The 20466-nt window shown below is 41.2% G+C and overlaps 1 protein-coding gene across 1 annotated transcript in view; it reads right to left on the bottom strand.

Annotated features, from left to right (window-relative positions):
• Window positions 1-213: 213 nt before the first annotated feature.
• The window catches only part of cacng2a (calcium channel, voltage-dependent, gamma subunit 2a), a 66701-nt gene continuing 46448 nt past the window's right edge, over window positions 214-20466 (bottom strand). Inside the window, exons 3-4 of the mRNA XM_035655340.1 lie at window positions 2634-2774; window positions 214-999 (exon numbers count right to left, since the gene is read on the bottom strand). Of these exons, the coding sequence (XP_035511233.1) occupies window positions 464-999; window positions 2634-2774 (677 nt within the window). The 3' untranslated portion in view covers window positions 214-463. The remainder of the gene's footprint in view (window positions 1000-2633; window positions 2775-20466) is intronic.

Below are 20466 nucleotides of genomic sequence, written 5' to 3'. Positions count from 1 at the left end.
TAAATAAAAGGGGTGTATATCTGAGCGGTGGGCTGGCTGAGGGGGAGCTTGACCTGTTGCTCCAACCAAACTTGTGGGGCAAAACTGTCAAACCAAAGGGCTATGAAATCATGAAATCAATTCTTTATCTCATAAATGCCCACCCCCTCCCACCTTCCCTTTCAGTGCCCCAAACCTCATAAACAAACCCCGCGCAAAAAAATGACAGATCTCACTCTCTCTCTCTCTCTCTAGAGAGAGAGAGACAACCTGACCCATTCTCACTGTTCTGCCATTTAATCCAGGAACACAGCAGACTTGTTGAAACTCTCTCAACAATGGTAATGGAAAAGTCATGCAGCTGAACAAAAAGAACAAATGTCTATAAACATGGAAATCCATCTTCTCCTGGGGCGTACTGCACCCACAGGGGTTCCCGTGTCTCCTGGTCTCCGCCGGGCCGGCCTGGCCTATGTCGACTCCCTCATACCGGTGTGGTGCGTCGGTTCGCTGTGTTGGTGTGGCTTGAGTCTTTCAGGTCCTTAGGGATGCAGTTGTGGACTTGCAGGAAGTTGTGGTCCCTCTCAGAGTTGTAGGTGGCGGTGGGCGTGCCGGAGGACTTGAGGGTGTCCCGGGGCAGCGTGTACATGGAGATCTCTGTGGATGGCAGAGCGCTGAAGCCCTTGAGGCCCACCGGCGAGGTGTCGCGGGAGTGTGATGGGTCTGTGGAGCGGGAGGAGGAGCGCGAGCGACGTCTGTAGCGGTAACGATAGCTGGGGATTCGCGTTATGGCCGAGCCTTGGAGATAGTCGGCTGCGCGCGCTCCTATTCGGAGCTGCCGATGGCGGTCGATGAACATGTGCACGGCCAAGACACCCACCATCTCAGCCATGATGAAGGAGAGGGCACCGAAGTAGAAGGACCAGCCGTAAGAGTAGCTGTTCTTCTTCGAGTCGCTTTTTGAAGGGTCCCCTGCGTTGGCTGATATGTACACGATGATCCCGATGATGTTGCTCAGGCCTGAAGGGTTGTGCAGGAAGGGTGCCACAGGAGAGGGGTGGATTATGGGTAATGGGTTCATGGGGAAAAGGACAAAGGGAGAAAAGAAAAGAAAATATCAGTCAGGATGAGCTCATTGGCTGAGTTATTCTGAGCGTATGCTTAACTTAATACGCAGTATCATACCAAATATGTTTAGAGCGCTGATTCATGCACTGTACACAGTGTACTAATCCTGTCTCTCCATTCAACATGACTGATCTTAGTCTCCTAATCTCGGCCATTACAGTGAGAAACAAGGTGGCATGAGGTCTTGATGCAGATCATTTGGGACAAGGTACAACATAATCCACGTTGGAGCTGTGTTCTGTGCTAGGTCCCATCAAATATCCACATGTATATATACTTTGACTTGTTAGTGTATAGTTACACATGGTAAAATTGTTTGACATGGTATATCTGGGAAGATGGATCGTAGGGAAAGTGTGTCAGGGACACCATATTTTTAGAGATGAGTCCCAATGGGTGGCTTCTAGCCCAGCAACAGGATCAAGAGAAAAGAAAAGAGGACAAAAGAAGGAAGAACAGAAGAAGTGACTTGTAGCTGCAGTACAAGAGATGACCAACAGCCTAAGACAGAGCGGTGCACACGGGGCTTTTTGAATGAAAACAAATAAGTGAGTAACGACAACTTCTTAAAGTGATAGTTTGATATTTCGGGCAGTAAAATGAGAGGGTTAATACCACCGTCATGTCTGTGCTGTAAATCTAAAGATAAAGCCAGCAGCCGGTTAGCTTAGCTTAGCATAAAGACTGGGAACAATGGGCAAATAGCTAACCTGAATTAAAGATCTTAGCTGGCCTAACGAAACGACGTTTGTTGATAAAATCCACCATTCATAAAATAATAATAAAAACAATTTTTGTCTCTAAGAATTACATTATTGCACTTTTGTACAACATGAACCAAACTTTAAGAATTTCACTTAGACTTATGTGTGTCAATGTTGATGTTACTGTATACTGTTTTATATTTTCACACAAAATTTCATGTTAATATTTATATTTACAAGCAGGGAGATATATAGTTTGCAGCTTACAGCTTGTGACACGGGTTAAAGAGTCTTTGAGGATTCCTGAAATACAGAAAAGTAAATGTTGTTAAATGACCTCTGGGTTTTATTTTTCTCAAAATCGAATACTTGTCTCTCTAAGTTGAATGTAATGATAATACATTAGTGGAACAAACCGGGGCGAGTATGCACTCTATATGAAAACTAAGATTCTATAGACATCCAACAATAGTGCCTAACTAGGCTCGGTACAATGTTGAGTATCCATTAAGTCTTCATGGAGAGACATAGACAGGCATCCACGACCTTGTCTCTGGGTAAATGGAAAAAATAGTAAAATTACTCAAAAAATGAATAATTAATATTCCAAAATATATTTTGGAGGTGATTTTGTAAGCTACTATTCATGAATCTGTGAAAGGCTTTTATTGTGAAGCTGCGGGAAGCAGTCATGGAGGTTAGTGACTGTGTTAAGTCATAAAAACCGTTCTAGTTCAAAGACACGTTTGTAGAAACAGGTGCTTGCACACTGAACCGATAAATCCCTGCACTCCTGTCTTATGTTTTGGGTGTTTGACTCACCTGCAGACACAAAGAAGATTCCTGCGCTGAGGATGATGTTGTGGCGTGACTTGTAGAACTCACTGGCAGCTATACACAGGCCTCCCATGAAGAGCAGGATGACACTGAGGATGGGGAAGATGCTGGAGGCTCGCACCGCACCTGGAAATCAGCGGAGGACAGCAGCAAAGAAAGAAGGAGGCCAAAAGAAGAGAATGGGATGCGATTTGGTGTTCACACAGAGAGGAGAACAGCCAGAGGGGCAACAAAGAAAGAGGGGAAATGGCAGCGGCGAGTGCAGGGATGAAAGAAGTGATGAGTATAAAGCAGAGGGAGCGAGAAACAAAGAGAGAAAAGCACATTAGAATCCATTTCAGCATCTGCTCCTTGTGTGTGAGCACATCCTAATCAACACCCCATCAGGCCTGTGAAAGACTCCATCAACACTGTCTAGTGAGTGTGTATCCCCACAGTGAGCCTGTTACCCAACCTTATGTAATCACACCGCTTGACTCTCCCTCTCTCTCCCTCTCTCTCAGCACTCGTCTCCGCAGACCACCGAGCTAACTGGCTGCTTTATGTAGCATCATGTGAATGGCAGTCAACAAAAGTGCTACAGGGCTCTGGCATGTATATCAGCCAGGCCGCAGTGCAGAGGGATGCAGCTCGCGTCCTTGAAACAAAACAGCGTCCTTGCAGCTAATTATCAAGAAGCAAAAAAAAAGAAGAGGGATATGATGTTACTTTTGAGGTCGAGCCAGGGTCAAAAAAGAGCTGCGCTACGCCCTCAGGTGTCAGGTAAAATGAGTCATATTGAAGTTTGAGAAGTAGACAGTCGTTGTTTGAGTCATGCAGGAGAAACAATGAGGAAATCTCCCAAACCTGTCCATTATTTTCAGTCACCGCCTGCCATCCTTTCGCCTTTCATACTTTACCTCCCCCCAATCACTCCCCCTCTCTCCTGTTTAACATGCACACTTAAACTTTCATCAGGCTGGTTAAATTTTCACCACTTCACCTCATCTCCCCACGTGGCTGCCGCCTCAGCACTTTCCCAGCTTCTACCCAAAGTGCTGACGCGGGGCTGGGTGGTTCTGTGCTGAACTCGGCCGCCTGCACCTCCACGGGGGCCCGCTGGGGCTCCCGGCGGCCCATCTGCCTGCGTACCTGCTGCCATTCACCGCTTCCCTCTCCCCCTCCCCCTTCTCTCTAGCAAGGATTCACTTATCATCTACCCCCCAACACCCTTAGGCTTTGTGGCGCCCAGCCGGCTCGGTGGGAAAGCAACCCTTAGCCCACAGGCGGGCTGATAGGCAGCAGTCAACAGCTGCAGTGGAGAGCGCCAAGCGGTGGCCACGGCTGGCTGGACGCTCATCGCTCACCCTCCACTGGGCTCTCAACAGTAACTACAGCAAGACCAGTGCCTGATGAGGCTCTGTGTGCTGCTTCATACTGTTCCACAAATCTACTGAAACCAGTTGTGAAAGGTTTATTAAGAAAACAACAGCGACACTGATTGGCTGAGCCCATCCTGTCCTCGACATAATATATATACCAGTAAACACACACAATCGAACAATGTACAAAGCTGATACAGATTTCAAATTAGCCAATTTTGGTACTGAATACGTCCAAAGAAGAGCAGTTCAGGCTGGTTTCAGTAGTACAGCTTGATGGGGAGGTAGAGGAGGTTGTCCACTAATCACAGGGTTAGTGGTTTGATCCTGACTCCTGCGGCCAACAAAGTGTCAAAGTGTCCTTGAGAAAGACACCAAACTCCTAATGGCTTCTAATGGGAGGGCCAGCACCTTCCACAGCAGCACTGTCAACATCTGTGTGTGAGCGATGAATGAGAAGCAAATTGTAAAAAATAAAGTGCTTTATCTGTTAAGGTAGAAAAGTGGTACACGAGTGCAGTGCATTTATCATTCATCACACCAACAAATTGTTAAACAACACGGTGGCTTGGTCATGATTTGAGACACACCAGCTTCATGATAGTCTATAACATACAGTGTGCTGAAGCTGTGTTAAAATATGAAACAAAGAGGCCGGGATTTACAGTAATTTGGGACCATAATAGATTGAAATAACACAAATCCGAGACGATTCTTATGTGACTTCTTGATCATGTGTAAAGGCAGGAGGGAATATAAAATAGACATATATGAAGGCTTCAGAGATCCTCCTCCCACTTACAGAGCACAAGAGGAGGCACAGTATTTTCACAGGTTTCATATACTGTATTTTCAGCCTCGGTGTGAAAGGTATATGCGTGTGAAAAAAAAAACTGCAACCATCCGGATTACAGATTATACATTTGTTTTTTGGCAGGATATGAAATGGTCTTAAGGACACTGACAGTTGTCCAATATTTGGTCTAGAGTCGATATTTCAACAACTACTGGCCATATTGCCATGAAACCTCATATGGTTATTTGTGGTCCCCAGAGGCAGAATACTAATGATTTTAGTGACCCGCTGACCTTTCTGCTTGTGCCACACTCAAGCTAAAACCTTTACCTGTGCACAAGAAATATCTAAATCTAATGGGCAGATTGGCAGGAAATGCAAATCTATGAAAATGCATTCATAGATATTACATTTTTTTAATGGGAAAATTGCCATGACATTTGATGAGCATTTAAATGTACGCAAACTGATAAACTGCTTTGATTCAAACAGACATTTTTAGTCCAAAACACCAAAATAAATAATCCATATGATTCTTTCCAACACTCTAAGGCTGTAGGGGCTACTTGTATACTAATATAGTAATCCATCAATGAAAGAAAACATAAAACCTCCAATAAATATGCTGATTAATGAATACAACAGTTTTAAAAGAGGAACACATGACTGAACTTACAAACTGAATTAAGATTTCGGGTTTATATCAAAAGGGAAGGTTAACTTCATTCCCCTTTGGCCTTTTCATTGAGCATTTATGTGACACTGGTAAAACAGCGCAAATCAGTGTTCGCTGGAAGCCCCCCATCTGTTTGTGGCTCATGGTTTTCACATTAAAAGCTCTGTTGTGTCTCATAAATGGAGACGGGTAAATAATGTTCATCTAACTGACAATGCATGCTGATCCGTGGCTGGTGAACTCAAGGGCCAAAATGTCACATAAATGCTCTTTATATTTCTTTCATTATCAAAATTCATTGTTTTATAAAAACAATTCTTCCTAATTCATTTATTTGTAAAATATTTTATCAGTTTGTTTTTTTATCTGATTAGAGATCAATTAATGGAATGCTTTATAACTATTACCATGACACATGAGGTAAAATATATTTTTAGCGTTTCTATTTAAATTACTTGTACTGTAGTTAAAGGACAGAAGAATTATTAATATATAAATTACCTGTTTTTTTGTGTATAAAATCTTTAAACTTGACTCAATCAAATACTGAAGACTGAAGCTATTTGTTTCATAATGATAGGATGGAAATGATAGAAGCTCTTAAGCCGGGGCTTCTTGCATCATCAGTGAGGACCTTTATGAATGTGTTTCTGACCCGAGACTGTAATGTCTCTGCTCCCTGTCCCACCTGTCTTCATCATGTCATCATTCAACATCATGATGCACTTATCACTTTCTTTAACCTTGCCTGGAAGAGCCCAGCGACGCAGCTCCAATCTGTATGATGAAGAAGACTTTAATGACGTTATTCACCATCTTCCATTTTGCCTTAATCTGTCTGTCTCTGTCTACCACTCACAGTCGTTGTCACCCAGCAATTGTCCCCGTCTCATCTTTTCTTTCTCTCTTTTCCATCTCTCTCTCTCACTTAATTTGCACTCAGTCAAAGCACAAGACCATTTGAAAGATAAAGTGTCGTCTCGCCCTCCCCTCTCGCCTTTCTCCGTCCTCCCCCCACCCACGCTCTCCCACATGTCTCCTTGCACGACCAGAGGGGATTGTGGGGTTTACGGTTACCGGTGAGGTGGGTTGATTAAATATTAAGTTGTCCTGAGAGTTGACCCTGCTCCTGTGTCCCGCTCTAAATGCATCGCTCTTCCTAAACCCCCCCCCCAACCCACCATATACCTCCATCCCTCTATCCTGTTAACCCTGAAGATATTGACACGGCCGTTCACAGCACATTACCTGGCAGAGGGCACCGGGGCTCTTTTTCATCCATCACCTTCATTTGCAGAGACAAAAGAGGGATAGAGGGCCAGCCAAATTTATTGATTGTTGACAGTGGGGGCTGTTTAATAGTGCGGGATCTCAAGGTGACACCAAAGTTTAAGAAACCTCAGGGAGGCTCCGTTGCAGACAAATTAAGGGAGAAAAGGGTAAAAACTGTTTAACACGTGCACTCATCTAGATCAATGGTTTCCAAGCTCTTTCCTTAAAGGACCCCTTTTCTATCATTGAGCATAGTGACAACCCCTGACTAAGTGATGTATTTTATGGATATTTCATATTATACTCAATGCATAACAGTAACAGTACAGAACAACTGATACACTGTACAATTAACTCAAACGGTGAACACAATGACTGCAGGATTTCTGTGTAAAATGATGATGATTTGGAGGAGATTCTAGCAGATTTGCATCAGAGATGAGTTTTCTTGATGTTTTAGGAACTTTTTATACAATTCTCTCTCTGTATTATGTATTTAAAATGTATTAACAATCGTTCATACTTAATGGGCTTCTTTTTCCACCAAATTCAGAGTAGCAGAGTTTAACAGCCCAACTCCACAATTCAGTACTACGTAGTTCACATGTACAATGTGTTTCCTTTACACTGACTGACACTCAATATATGTCTTCAAAGTTTAGATATTAAATAATAATATAATAGTAATAATATCAACTTTAAAAATAACAATTTCATTTAATTTTCTTTGCATTAATGAACAAAAATACTGAGATAATGGCCAACTGTGTATATATTTGAAGTTTTCTTACATCCTTCCGATGTCCCGATCATAAGAGTTTAGTAATATGAACATGTCTAACTTCAGCGAGTATGACGTGATTTTGATTGTTTATTGCACTTACATTCATGGGCATTGTTTTATCCAGTAAATCTGATCTCATTGTGGTCATCATTTAGACAAAATATAGAATTGGGAACATATTCAGTTTAGTTCATTTTGATCCAAGCAAACAGATGTATGTTTTAGTTCCTAAAGCTGTTGCTAAGCCTTTACAATATTACACAGCCTCATGCATTAGCCTACTTTATGTAAAATATCTGTGGCTCTGATCAACATTGTTGTGCTGCAGACTGAAGCAAATGGCCATAAAGATACATGAGCTTTATAGTGCTGGAATATTTTGCTTTGAAAACCATGTCTGAAATTTTCAGGAGTCAATCAATTTATGCCCAGCATATCATTTTTTGGGGTTCACAAAAGTACCAAAATATACAGAAACTATACTGAAATTTGCACAAAGTTAATATTTCAAGTCAAATCTACAAGACAAATCTGGTCGCTCAAACTCAGACACTAAAGTTCAAGATATTAAATTTGAACACTTGGGAGCATACAAGCCTGAAGGGAATCAATCATCAGACGTATAAGATTATTATTCATTTATTTATGTATTGACTTTTGTAGCCTTTAATCAATACTGACAGCTGTAGAGAGAGAGAGAGGGGATGACACACAGCAGAGGGCCACAGGTCGGAGTCGAACCCATGGCCGCTGCAGTTTCTCTTTCTGTTGAAAGAGAATTATCAGTCTCCCATGTTTCTTTGTGCCATCAATCCACACCACCAGCTTCAAATGCGGACTTTCTTGCTTTTCATACTACATCACCTGACTTTGACAGCGGGGCGTCCACAAATGATGCTAGAGGAATACCTACAGTGTCATACTCTCATGCATGCCAGAGTTTCTCCTTACACTAAACAGAGGTGCTCTAAATTTCTTTCAATAATTATATTCTAAATGCTGTTTTAGAAACTATTACTCCCAGTAAGAGTAATTATCTATGAAAACACTGAACAATTTTCAATAAAAAGTGGTCACCCTTAATGTATCCACCTTAAAAAGCCCATATTATTTGAACCCATCAAACCACATTATATACAAAGATATAAGAACTCTGTACGGCAGCTGGTCTCTACAGAACAAGTGCCTCAGGTTTGGAGAGCTTCTGAGAAATCTTGAATGCAGTGATAGGGCTCGTGATGTCGGAGCTTTCCAGGGCAAGAGGATCCAACTCATTTGCATGGCTTCGAGGATCGGCTGGCCTGCAGTGCTTCTCCAGTCCTATGCACTCTCCGTATTAAAATCCATGTTTAGCAGCACACTGAAAAGTGCAGTGACCTTCACAGTGACCTCCCAGCATGCACTGTGCCTTCCCTGGGATCAGGCTCCAGTTTACTGCCCCTGGGTTTGGCTGACCATGCTCTACCTCAGAAGACAAGGCTCAAGTCCCTGCAGATTTTTCATGTCAGGATGCACTCCGTTCTCCTGCGTAATACTGAGTGTGTCAGTGTTCACATAGCGTACATATGAGGCTCAGATTGCCAGCTTGTTGCCTGCAGTGAGGGCCAACGATGTGAATTGTTAGAGGTAGACGGGACAATATCTATGCCCCAAGGCTGTGAGGCTGCTGCTACCAGAGAAGCCACCTATTTAAAATCAATCCTTCCTCACCACATTCTGGTGGTTTCACATCTTCACTTTCCATCTTTTAAGGATCAGCCAAGCCCCTGTCAGAGTTTTGGATCCTGCCTGGAGGGATGTTTAAGCACAGCAGCACCCCGGGGGGAGGCAGGCAGAGAGACTGACAGGCTGACAGATAGACAGGGACTAGTCTCTGCTGTTAGTGCAGAAAAAAAGGACAGGTCCATGATACACCATGTTTAAAAGTCCTGCACAGAGTGAGACATATATATTGATTTGTTGATATAGTGAGCGGATGTTGACCTTCTATTAAACATTAGCTACTGGCTAATAATGTCAGCCATCTCTGACATATTGAAGGTTTCTGACTGATCAGACATGCACTCAAACTCGCTGATTATTTTGTCTATTTTACTTGTTTCAGCAGCTCATGGCGACCTAAATGTTGAAAGAAATGGGACATAATGCCAGTTAGAAGCTAAACGATATCTTTTGGTAGAAGACTAAATTACCATTGTAGTCATACTGTATCAGTTATCTGTTAGAATTGAAAAGAAAAATACAAGGTCACATTTGGACCCCTTTTTGCAAATTGTAACTTTTGCCTAGTGGTGGAAGAGGTATGCAGTTCCTTCCAAACACTGTAAAAATACTCCATTACAAGTCCAGCATTCAAAATCCTACTTAAGTAAAATGTATCAGCAGCAAAATGTATTTGAAGAATCAAAAGTAAATTGGCAATTGTGACTGATATATTATGACATTTTTAGATTGATAGTGACGCATCAGTGTATAAGTAGTATTTTACTGTTGTAGCTGCTCAAGTTGGAGCTAGTTTTAACTACTTTATAACTGTCAGCTTAGGGCTTAAAGATACAAAAAAGTCTCTCAAAACTTTGTAAAACTTAGTAGTGTGTGATTAATTCTATACATTTGGTTAAAGATTGAATTCGCCATCATTTTCTCAAGCTGAATAGAAGCAACGGCGATACTCCTGAGCTGTACATCTGTTACAACTTGACAGTGTTAAAAGGAGAGCTGGTGAAAGGCGATTATCTCAGCCAGGGTGACATTACTCTGGCAGAGGTTCTGCTGGGATGGCTACAGTCCGGGGACAGAACCGTGGCGGCTCTCCTGCGTGGTAAAACACTGTCAATCTCCGGCTGCTGGATAACAACGACCCCGTCCAAATGAAAGCTTTGACCTCCGCGCTAATAGCTAATGACAGTGGCGACCTCCGCAGCGTCTTGTGTTTCTGAAGCCCTCGCCTCGGCCCACATGAAAGGATGCTCTAGGGAGCCCTGTGATTAGCACTGAGGTCGCTGTTTTGATTTGGGTCGAGGTCACGATCACAGAGAGCAGCGCATCTTCTGTTTCTTCCCCCACGACACCCACATTCGTGTGACACCCAGTTAAGAAGTGTTTCTGGGACTAAACACCAACTCTGCACATTACAGTTTTCTGGTCATTCATTTTGAATGAAAGCGCAGCTGTTTCAAATAGTTTTCATCATAACTGAGGTGCAACTTTTCAACCATACCTCTTTTTTTTGCCTTTCCAAAAACAAAAAAGTGTAAATAATGGATTCAACACTGTGTTTATCTGCTCTAACTTAAGTTGCAAATGTTAGCATACCTGACTAACTAGCTTACTACCTACAGAACATTGTGTTACTGCCAAATAAAAGGGGGATGTTATTAGGTAACTACCTTATTTTGTGGTGATGATACTATATCAAAGTTTGGGGAAGTTTAGTTTACTCTCCAGCATCTCCAGCTATGAAAACCAGTAACTTAGGTTAAGCAAATAGTCAGTTAGATCTAGAATAGAACAGAAAAAATGTATATGCTGGGAGAATTATCTACATTTGCATCTTAACTGAAATCCGAGTAAGGTATATTTATAGTATACATCCATGAAACCCTGAATTTAACATTTCACTTGAAATCAAATCTATGTATAAATATTGCTTTTAAAGTTACTATAGTTCACCTAAACTTCCACAGTTGCTTATTCTAGCTACATATGTGGGGACAAAATCACTAAATATGTACGTTACTAGTTATGTCACTACAACCAACAGGCTTCACCAGTGAGGATTTTTGGTGGTTCCTATTAAAGGGGATGAATACTTAAAATATAATTTAAGCACTTTTATGTTTTCATGTATTCTATGTATGTGATTAAACTAACAGACGCAGCTCACAGGTCATTTGTGCTTCTCTTATAGTTAGTATGTGCGTTTTCTTCAATTATATATAGACATATATATATTACAGGGGCACAGGTGTCATGGAGTACAACAAACAAAAGAGCACCTTTATTTATATTTAAGATTTGCATCTTGACTGAAATCCCAGTGAGGTACATTTATAGTATAAACGCACCAAACTGTTGTAAAAATCTATTCAAATCAGATAAAATCTTCAAAGGCAAAGAAAAAACAAAATTACAGTTTTTCTCAAAGTCTAACTGATTTCTATTTATACTGGTTGTTATGCTGCTTGCCTCTTGATGATTGGCACTTTTCTATTTACCACCACTGTCACTGGTTGTTTTCCTGTCAGTAGCCGAAATGAGAATTGGCACACAAGTTTACTTTCCCCAGATGGAGGAAATCTCATCTACTTTGAGTTTATTGGGCAAGAAACAGTGAATATTGTCAGTATTTGGTTTCTTTGATCCTTCATATACTCATACAGGAAGATGCGACTGAGTTACAAATAATATATAATGTGAATTAGTGAGCTTTAGACAGCAACAGATAGCTGTTTCCCTCGTCTTTAGGCTAAGCTAACTGCCTGGTAGTTTTGTATTGAACAGACATACAGTATAGTGCTATCAACCTTCTCATCTAACTAATGACAAGTAACCCTGGCTGCCTTTTCTCCAGGTCTGTACAGTACGACTCGCTCTGCCAGGCCTGTTGGTGGCTGCACCGGGGCAGGAGCTGTAGTAATGAGCGATGGAGGCTGGTTAGCCCCGCCCGGCCCTGTCGTCCTGCCAGCATGCGTGCCAACCTGCTCACAGAGACACAGGGCGAGAGCGGATACTGTGTGTACTGTATTGATTGGCACGGCTGCAGCTCAGGCTGGTGTCCGAGCGCTGGCACTCTTCAGCGCTGGCTGACAAACAACTTAATGAGACTCAACGCCCATGAAGGCCCATGACAGGGTCTCTACAGCAGCGAGTCCTCCTCAATGCCTCTGTGGCTTCACTCATGCAACCTGAGTCCAAATAGTAAATAGTCTGAATATTTAGAGGCATTCATGCACTGACTGGCAGTTGCATTAATTTTCTAGAGCACCAGGAATTTATCATTTATTTGAAGTTAGGCTCTAAATATTGCATTTAAAGTTATGGTTCACCTAAACCTACAAAGCTACTTATTCCTGCTATACTGTATATCTGGGGACAAAATCACTGAAAATTTACATGTTATTAGTTCTTAAACCAACAGGCTGCAACAGTGATGATTTAGGTGCGTACCATTAAAGGGGATGAATATTTTGTACTACTAACACTCAAGTAAAAGAAATTGTAGGGGAGCCAAAATATCAAATATTCCATAAACCTGAAGTTGTTTCAGATCAAAAACAAATAAAACTGTATCGAATCCAGTTAATACATGGGGAAAGTGTGAAGGGTACACACAAGACAAGACTAATGGCATAAAGGTGATGAGTTAGGCCAAGTTGAGAGCACAAAGAACAAAATCATCTACTCATTTGTTTAGTTTTTCCATGACACTTAACCTCGCGAGCAAGCTGAACTCACAAAATGCGAGAATCCATCTTGCCAGGCTTCAATCTATGCATACTGGAGAAATCAGCTTCCTTTGAGGAAGTACCGGCAGCTAGGGGGTGGGCAGTCTTATCAGAACTGGAGAGTATTTATTCACTGAAAGAAGAGCAAAGAACAGCACTGAAGGCTTTTCTCAAAGGAAAAGACGTTATACAGTACGTTGATCTGATTGGTTGAAGTTCGCTCGTGACAGACGATGACAGACATCCAACCACCTGCCAAGTATTTTTTGAAAGTGACTGCCCTTTTCTAAACAGCCTCCAAGATGGTTCTGTGTAACAAACCAAGGACTGCAGTGAGATTAAACAACACCTCCCGGACTCTGTAGATATTTGCTGTCCCAAAACCCATTTGAGCTTGTTCCTTACCTTTCCATATTCAACTGACATACAAACAAACTAAGTTTAAGTGCACAAACAGTACACACATGTACTGTACATGTGAATAAACATGCACACTGTCCTCTTTACAAAGGCGTCTCTTTGCACCATCCATCTTCTCTCTCTTTCTTCTCTCTCTTTCTTTCTTACTTTCTCTCTCACTCTCTTTCATTGACAGGGTTGAGAGGAAATTAGCATTGGCTCTTAATCAGCATCCCCCAGTCCAGAATGTGCTGATGTGCAGGACAGGGTCATGCTAATCAGGTGCCTCAGCTCCCAGGCACATTGATTTAATACTACAAACGCTTATTAATCCCCTCCACACCTCCTCCTCTTCCTCAATACTGAGCCCTTGCATCGTCCTCGTCCTGACAAAGAGGCTTGTTGCCCCTCAGCCCCAGCTCTCACCCCTCCCAGCCCTCCCACCCCGATCAACCCTGGCATCAAACACCCACAAAACATCTCTGGAATGAGCACTGGGAGTGGCTACAGAGTGCGTTAAAATACACAGTGTGAAACAATGTGTAAAAAACAAAGGAAATTAGCTTTGGTGGCTAAATTCAAAATGTGCAAGAATGCTTACGCAGCTTTCAGCCTGCATCTGAAAGCTTATGTGTCTTGACAACACACCTCGCAGGCAGAATGCAATTTGACTTGAATTGATTAGAAAATAAATGCAAGTCTGACTCGCTGGCATTTATAAACTCGAACAAGAGTGAGAGCTGAAATATTCCGCTTTGACGTTTAAGGCACCTCTGGGAATTCATTAATGAGTTATTTTGTTTGTATTTACACAAATTTATGTTGTCTTGAATATTTCTTTTTAACAATTTCTATGTTCTTTATCCATTTCTTATTCCTCCTCTCATAAACATTAATGGTTGTCCACTTATTTATTTTAAATGTTCATAAAACCCGAACTCCAAGTGACTTAGTACCACAATAATAAGAAGATTGATATAGTAAAACTCAATACAATATTGTGAAAATACTGGGACTCTTCCATCAGACACGAATAATTGATTTCAACTGTTCAGCCATTGTCTGAAACAGAGCTGAAGAACTAACTAGCAAATTAATCAACAGAAAATGTATCGCAATCATTCCAGGAATTTTTTCAAAGAAAAAGTGCTAAAAATGAACAAGCTCATACTTCTCAAATGTGAGTATTTGCTGGTTTTCTTAGTCCTCTATGATAGTGAATTGAATATCTTTGGCCTCTGGATTGTTGGACCAACAAAACAAGCAACTTTAAGGTCAGAAGCATCACAAAACATAAAGGCCATAAAAAGTCTTCAACAAAGAGTGTTTGCCTGCAGAGTCACAGCAGAGGGACAATAACACAAAGATTTTGTGCTTAAAAGACAGAAACCTTAGAAATCATTTTCACCCTTTTTCACTCTTTAAGTGAACCAGTTGGTCTATCTCACTGTCAATCGAACTACATCAGCAGTCCTGATCCTTACGAAAAAAATGAACTACCACACTTGGTTGTAACCTCTGTTTGAGTGATGGGAAATGAGTACAGAGTTTACTAAAGAGTTGCATGTTGGTTATGATGCTTAAGCAGACTACTGACATTCAAGGTGTTGACTTGACCCCTACAATGTCAGAAAGATCAGCGACATGTGTGATTTGAGTAAAACCTGTGTAAACGTTACTTTGAGTAAAACTTTGCTGTTATTTATTAGTTATGAGGCTGCTGTGAGCTCATAGTCGTTGTCAGCTTCACCAAAAATCTCACAGATAATTCTGATAAAATGTTTCGTTGTAGCAATTTCTTTAAGGTGAACCAAATTCTACACAAATATATAATCCATTGTAAGTCTTGACTGCAAATATTCACTTCAAAAACATTTTTGTTTTCAAACAGTGCTGGTTATTATAAGAAAATTTTCAATACATCTATATGTTAAGCTATAAGAGAGTTTGGGAGGCACATTACTAGGAAAAACATATTTTTTGACCTGGGACTGAAAGGGTTTTGTCCCTCATTACTTTCACTGGAGTTGTTTTAAAAGAGGAGTTCTCTTTGGCTGAACAGTGAACCAGTATTCTTTGGATGTTCATTTTGTTGTAAGAAAGACTACCAACCTGTTAAGAAACTAGAAGGACACTCTCAGACCTTGCAGACCTTAGTCAGGGACAATAGTCCAGTTTTTTATGATTTCTAAATCTGCACAGATTCACATTATGACGACAAATTCGCGCAGGTCGGAAAATTATCAAAATGAATCTGGAAAAATCACATCCCTGATTGCTTATTTATTACATACCTGCTGCATTTGTTTCTACAGTGATCTTTGTGGTGCCTAATGATGTATGTAGTCATGGAACGCCATTTATGGTACTATTATTCATCTGGCCATTGACGCCGGACCATCTTGCAATGTTACAGAAAGTGAAAAATAATTTATGTATGATTTTGATCTTCCCCGAAATTCTTCTTTGGCCAATGTTACACACTTTCACCAATTTTCATGAAAATCGGACCAGTAGTTTTTCCGAAGTCCTGCTGACTGACAAACAAACAAACAGCACCAAAAACATAGATAGACTATAATTAGTGCAAAAAAAGGAAAAAAATAGAAAAGAGATTTGAAGAAAAAAGATTTTAAAAAAATCAACACACACTTCACACACAGACAAATACCAGCCTGAAAATGTAACAATGTACATAGATGATCAAGGCACATACACACAGCTAGAGCCCAGTAGTCCTCCCACTGAATACAGCTCTGTCATATTAACATCACACGCACACGCACACACACACACACACACACACACACCACACACACACAGACGAGTCAGTGGAACACAGTAAAAGAGCTCCCTCACACTGAAATCACTTCACATGACAGGCCTGCTCAGACAATTAAAGTTCCCTCCACAGAACACATTTCAATTACTGTAATTACCCTCCACTCCACTGCTGATGTCCCCACAGATCACGGCTGAGCGTCAGCATGACAGAGTTTAGCATGGCCAACATCACACATCAGTATGATGAGCTGCGGTGGCACAGGTTTTTATCTTTGGATACATCGATGTAAGGGCTGCATGATCGGGTGAACTGATAAAAAAGATGACTCTGCTCACTGAGATCACAAATATTTATTCAAAATCCTTTTTTACATGAAATCAGTGTGTCCATTTGGCCTAATACTGTGATATTTGTATAGCCTGATAATTATATTAGTAGCGTCAGTAGTGGATACTTATCCTAATGTTTGTGGAGTGACGTTGCTGAATGTCAAAAACTGGGGCATTTTATGCCTTTAATGGGCAGCAACAGTACAAAGCTAACATCAGAGAGACAGAGAGAGATCAGAAATTACATGCTACAAAGATCCCGGGCCAGACCTGAACCTGGACGTTGCTGTTGATATTCAGCACCTTAAATCCTCCTCGGGTGCCCTAATTCAGTGTTTTTCTTTCTGAATTTTATTCTTGACAGTATGAAAAACTACAGTGATAGTCAGAAATTCTAAACAAATTATTTTAAGGTTTTTTTTTAATACAAGGTGAGACAGGAATAATTGTTGGCATAGTTGGTGCATAAAGTCATATTTCACATTGGCAGCAACCAGTAAAAATAAAGTTTTGATCTACAGAGGCTGCCATGTTGAACCTCCATGTTTCTATAGTAGCCCCAGAATGGACAAACCACAACACTGGCTCTAAAATAGGCCCTTGTGGGAGTTTCATGGCTTCCCCATAGGTTCTCCTACACACCTAGAAGGTCAAAAGGGCATATATTCAAATTACAATCTGCATAGGATGGCACTAAATTGTAAACACTAGTCCTTTAAGTGGTGACATCCTCATATAGCAGCACACTGATCAATGTATCAGTGTTTTCCATTATTTTTGCACACAGACACATTTGAGACAGCAGGCCCGGTCTGAAATCAACCTCAAAGGGTTAAAAAACAACAACTCGAGACTGAATCCAATATTCTTCTACAGTGCAAACAAACCAAAGATCAAACCAAAATCTTTTTTGACTTTCCCCTAAAATATGATGCCAGTCTACGGCCGAGAAATACACACCCAAAGCACATTTCTATGATGTGTCTCACACAGACTTCATCTATTGTGTACAGTTGTTTTTTCATTATGTTGCAGCAGCTGGAGGTCATTTCGCCTTTGATTGCGTGTGGATCAGCTTTCCTCTGGCTTGCACCACTGAAACTGTTTTCATTTTGATATGTATTGCACAAAAAGCCCACAAACAGTCAAAGCCGACTCTCCACTGCTTTATACTTGGAGATAAAAAGAACACAAGTATATAATTTGCCGTTTTCTCTCACAGCGGTGGGATTTTTCAGGCTGTTACAGCTCACAACTGATGAATAAATGTGTGTGAAACTGATCTGAGAGGGTGCAGCCGTCATTTGATGATGCCCCAATGACAGACCAACACTGCGGCTCAACCTGTATTTTCTAATCTCACTTTAATACGAGGACGCACTCTCTCACCTCTGTGTTTTACAAGCAGTGCTGTCTCTATATTCCCCCGTTAATAAGATATAAAGTTAGAGTGCTAGCACTGACTCGGTCAACCAGGACAAAAATGATTGGCTTTTAATTTATTGGCCATGTCTGTGTGCTGTGTGTTTTATGTATCAGTAGATGTGTTTCCTTATTTGTTGCCTTGGATACTGCTAGAAGTATGGGACGCTCAATGTCATTGTGACCGATTGGGACACCTGCTAAAGCAAACACAGGGGCACGAGCTGGATGTTAACTTCCCTGACTAGTATTCACACATTATCTACCCTTCTGACAACCCCATCTCTGGTCATGTGATCACACTGAAGCCCTCCAGCCCTCCCAGCCACACACACACACACACACACACTCTTGTATACAAACTGGTACTAGAGACTCTGCACTGGTTGACAAGCCACCCCCTGCTCTGCCCTACAAGCCCCTGTGTGTCCTGCCCCAGACCCATTGATTTTATCGGGCGACGCCAAAGCCAGTTCAGGCCAGCGTCCAGTCTACCGCGAGGCCCCAGGGGTGACACGGGCTGTGACAGGCCTGCCCTTCTATCATCAATGTCAGCAAATACTCTCAGCTGAACGCATGCAAACACCAGAGGCAGACAACAGCGCTGGCTCGGGGGAAAAACACCTGGGAAAGTTCATGAGAAAGTTAATCGAGGGGGTAAAAATGTCCCTGAATACTGCTGCTTTATGCATTTCTCCTTTTTTGGATTTTTTTATTGACTTTTGACTTGTGCACATGCTGAAATTTCTTGCCTGTGGTTAACAGTAAATTAATCGTGAGATCGTATACTTATTCTGACTATGTTTGACTGCAGTCACACAGAAAATATGCATTAAATGTTCTTGAAAGCGGGGTTAATCTAAGGATTTGAGTCATGTTTCGGGCCACCTGATGATTTAAGTGCAACATTCACTCTCTTTCAGCTCTGTTTTGGTTCACTAGTGAGTCTGTAACTCTGTCTGTCTGCTGTTGGTGCTGAGGTAGTGTACAGTGAGTTTTTAGAGCTTTTTGTTTTTTTTTGCTGAAAACAGCTGCCTGCTGTGGCTTGAAACCGTGCTATAAGAGCGGTAAGAGAGAAACCTAAATAGTTGCAGGCAAGAAAGACAAAACAATGAGCTGAAAGACGCTAAAACCGTCAGTGGAGCTGCAGAGTCCAGTGAGTAATCATACATGCTAATATAAAAATACTGATTATAGCTGCCTTTAAATTTAAGAAGATGTTCTGAATTTCCAAACTGTACCCCTGCCTTGCATTTCCTGTTTAGAATAACATCAAACATCTATTTCTTGATTATTTGATTATTTACTGCTACAAAATTGCAGTATCAACATCAGAATATAGTGCATACTTAGTATTAGTCTGTGCTATGGAACTGGGGCATGCTGCATGATTGGGGGATTGTTTCCAGTGGGCTGCAGGAAAAACAAAAGGAGTATTTGATCTGAAAACAAGCAAATACGCAGCCTGAAGCAGTAGAAAATGTTGTGGCCAGAAGTAAGAAAAATGCCTCAATAAAATCCACAAAACAACAAGTAAAATGATGGAAGAGGGGGACTGGTTGTGGTTAGAGAACAGAAAATGGCACCATTGTCCTCTGTAAGACCTGCTGCAGGTTCAGCACACAGTTTTTTTTTATTTTAGAGCTGAAACTCTAAAATAAATTGATCAGTCAACTGAAATACTGTCAGATATTTTGATAATTGATTAACTGCTTCAGTCATTGGTTGTACAACTTTGTATATAGTAATATTATACCTTGGACTCAAATAGATGCTTTTTTATTTCATAGACTAAACAATGAATCCATTAAAATAGTCATCTGATCTGAGATGAAAATATTCATTAGTTGCAGCCTTAGTTTGCTTTATAGCGTGTAATGTATCAGGGCTGTAACTGATGATCTGTTTTGGATTATGGATTATTTTATTAATTTAGTGTTTGGTCTATAAAATCTTACAAAAAAGCAAAATATATCCATCACAATCTCCTAAAGCACATGGTGAATATATCAGATGGCCTGCTCCAGTAGCTCAGAGAAAATCAGTTAGCGTGATAAATGACTTGAACGATTAATAGATTAATAAAACTGTTGCTGATTATTTTTCAGCTAGACTGCTAATGTCGATAACGATGATGTATTATAAGACAGTTCAAAACACTGGTGTCCAAAAAGAAGCAAAATATTCCTGAAAGTTATTCAAGAGACAAAAAACCTCTGACTAACAGTTAATTTCCTGCACCAGTCAGACGCACACATCCTTCGTCTCCTCACATGATCTTCCTCTATATATTGCTGTGAATTGATGGCTTTCAGTTCAGTATTAGTAGCTTGCATAACTGGGCGTTTTCTTCCCCTCTTTCTTCTCTCTCAGCTGCTTAGCGCCCAGTAGAGCAGTGGATGATGGGAGCTCCGACACGGCATGATCTAAAAACCCACTGGCGCTTTAGTGTGCCTCAGCTGGCTTATATAACCCCGTGTGGATGTGCAAACTGCCTTGCTATTGGGAGAGCTGAGGACTCACGGAACAGACACACACACACACACA

This window comes from Morone saxatilis, unplaced genomic scaffold (assembly GCF_004916995.1).
Source record: "Morone saxatilis isolate NCDOM2014 unplaced genomic scaffold, NCSU_SB_2.0 Contig14, whole genome shotgun sequence".
Taxonomy (NCBI): domain Eukaryota; kingdom Metazoa; phylum Chordata; class Actinopteri; family Moronidae; genus Morone; species Morone saxatilis.
The sequence above is the reverse complement of the archived record's forward strand: the minus strand, read 5'-3'. Positions and strand labels throughout refer to the sequence as shown.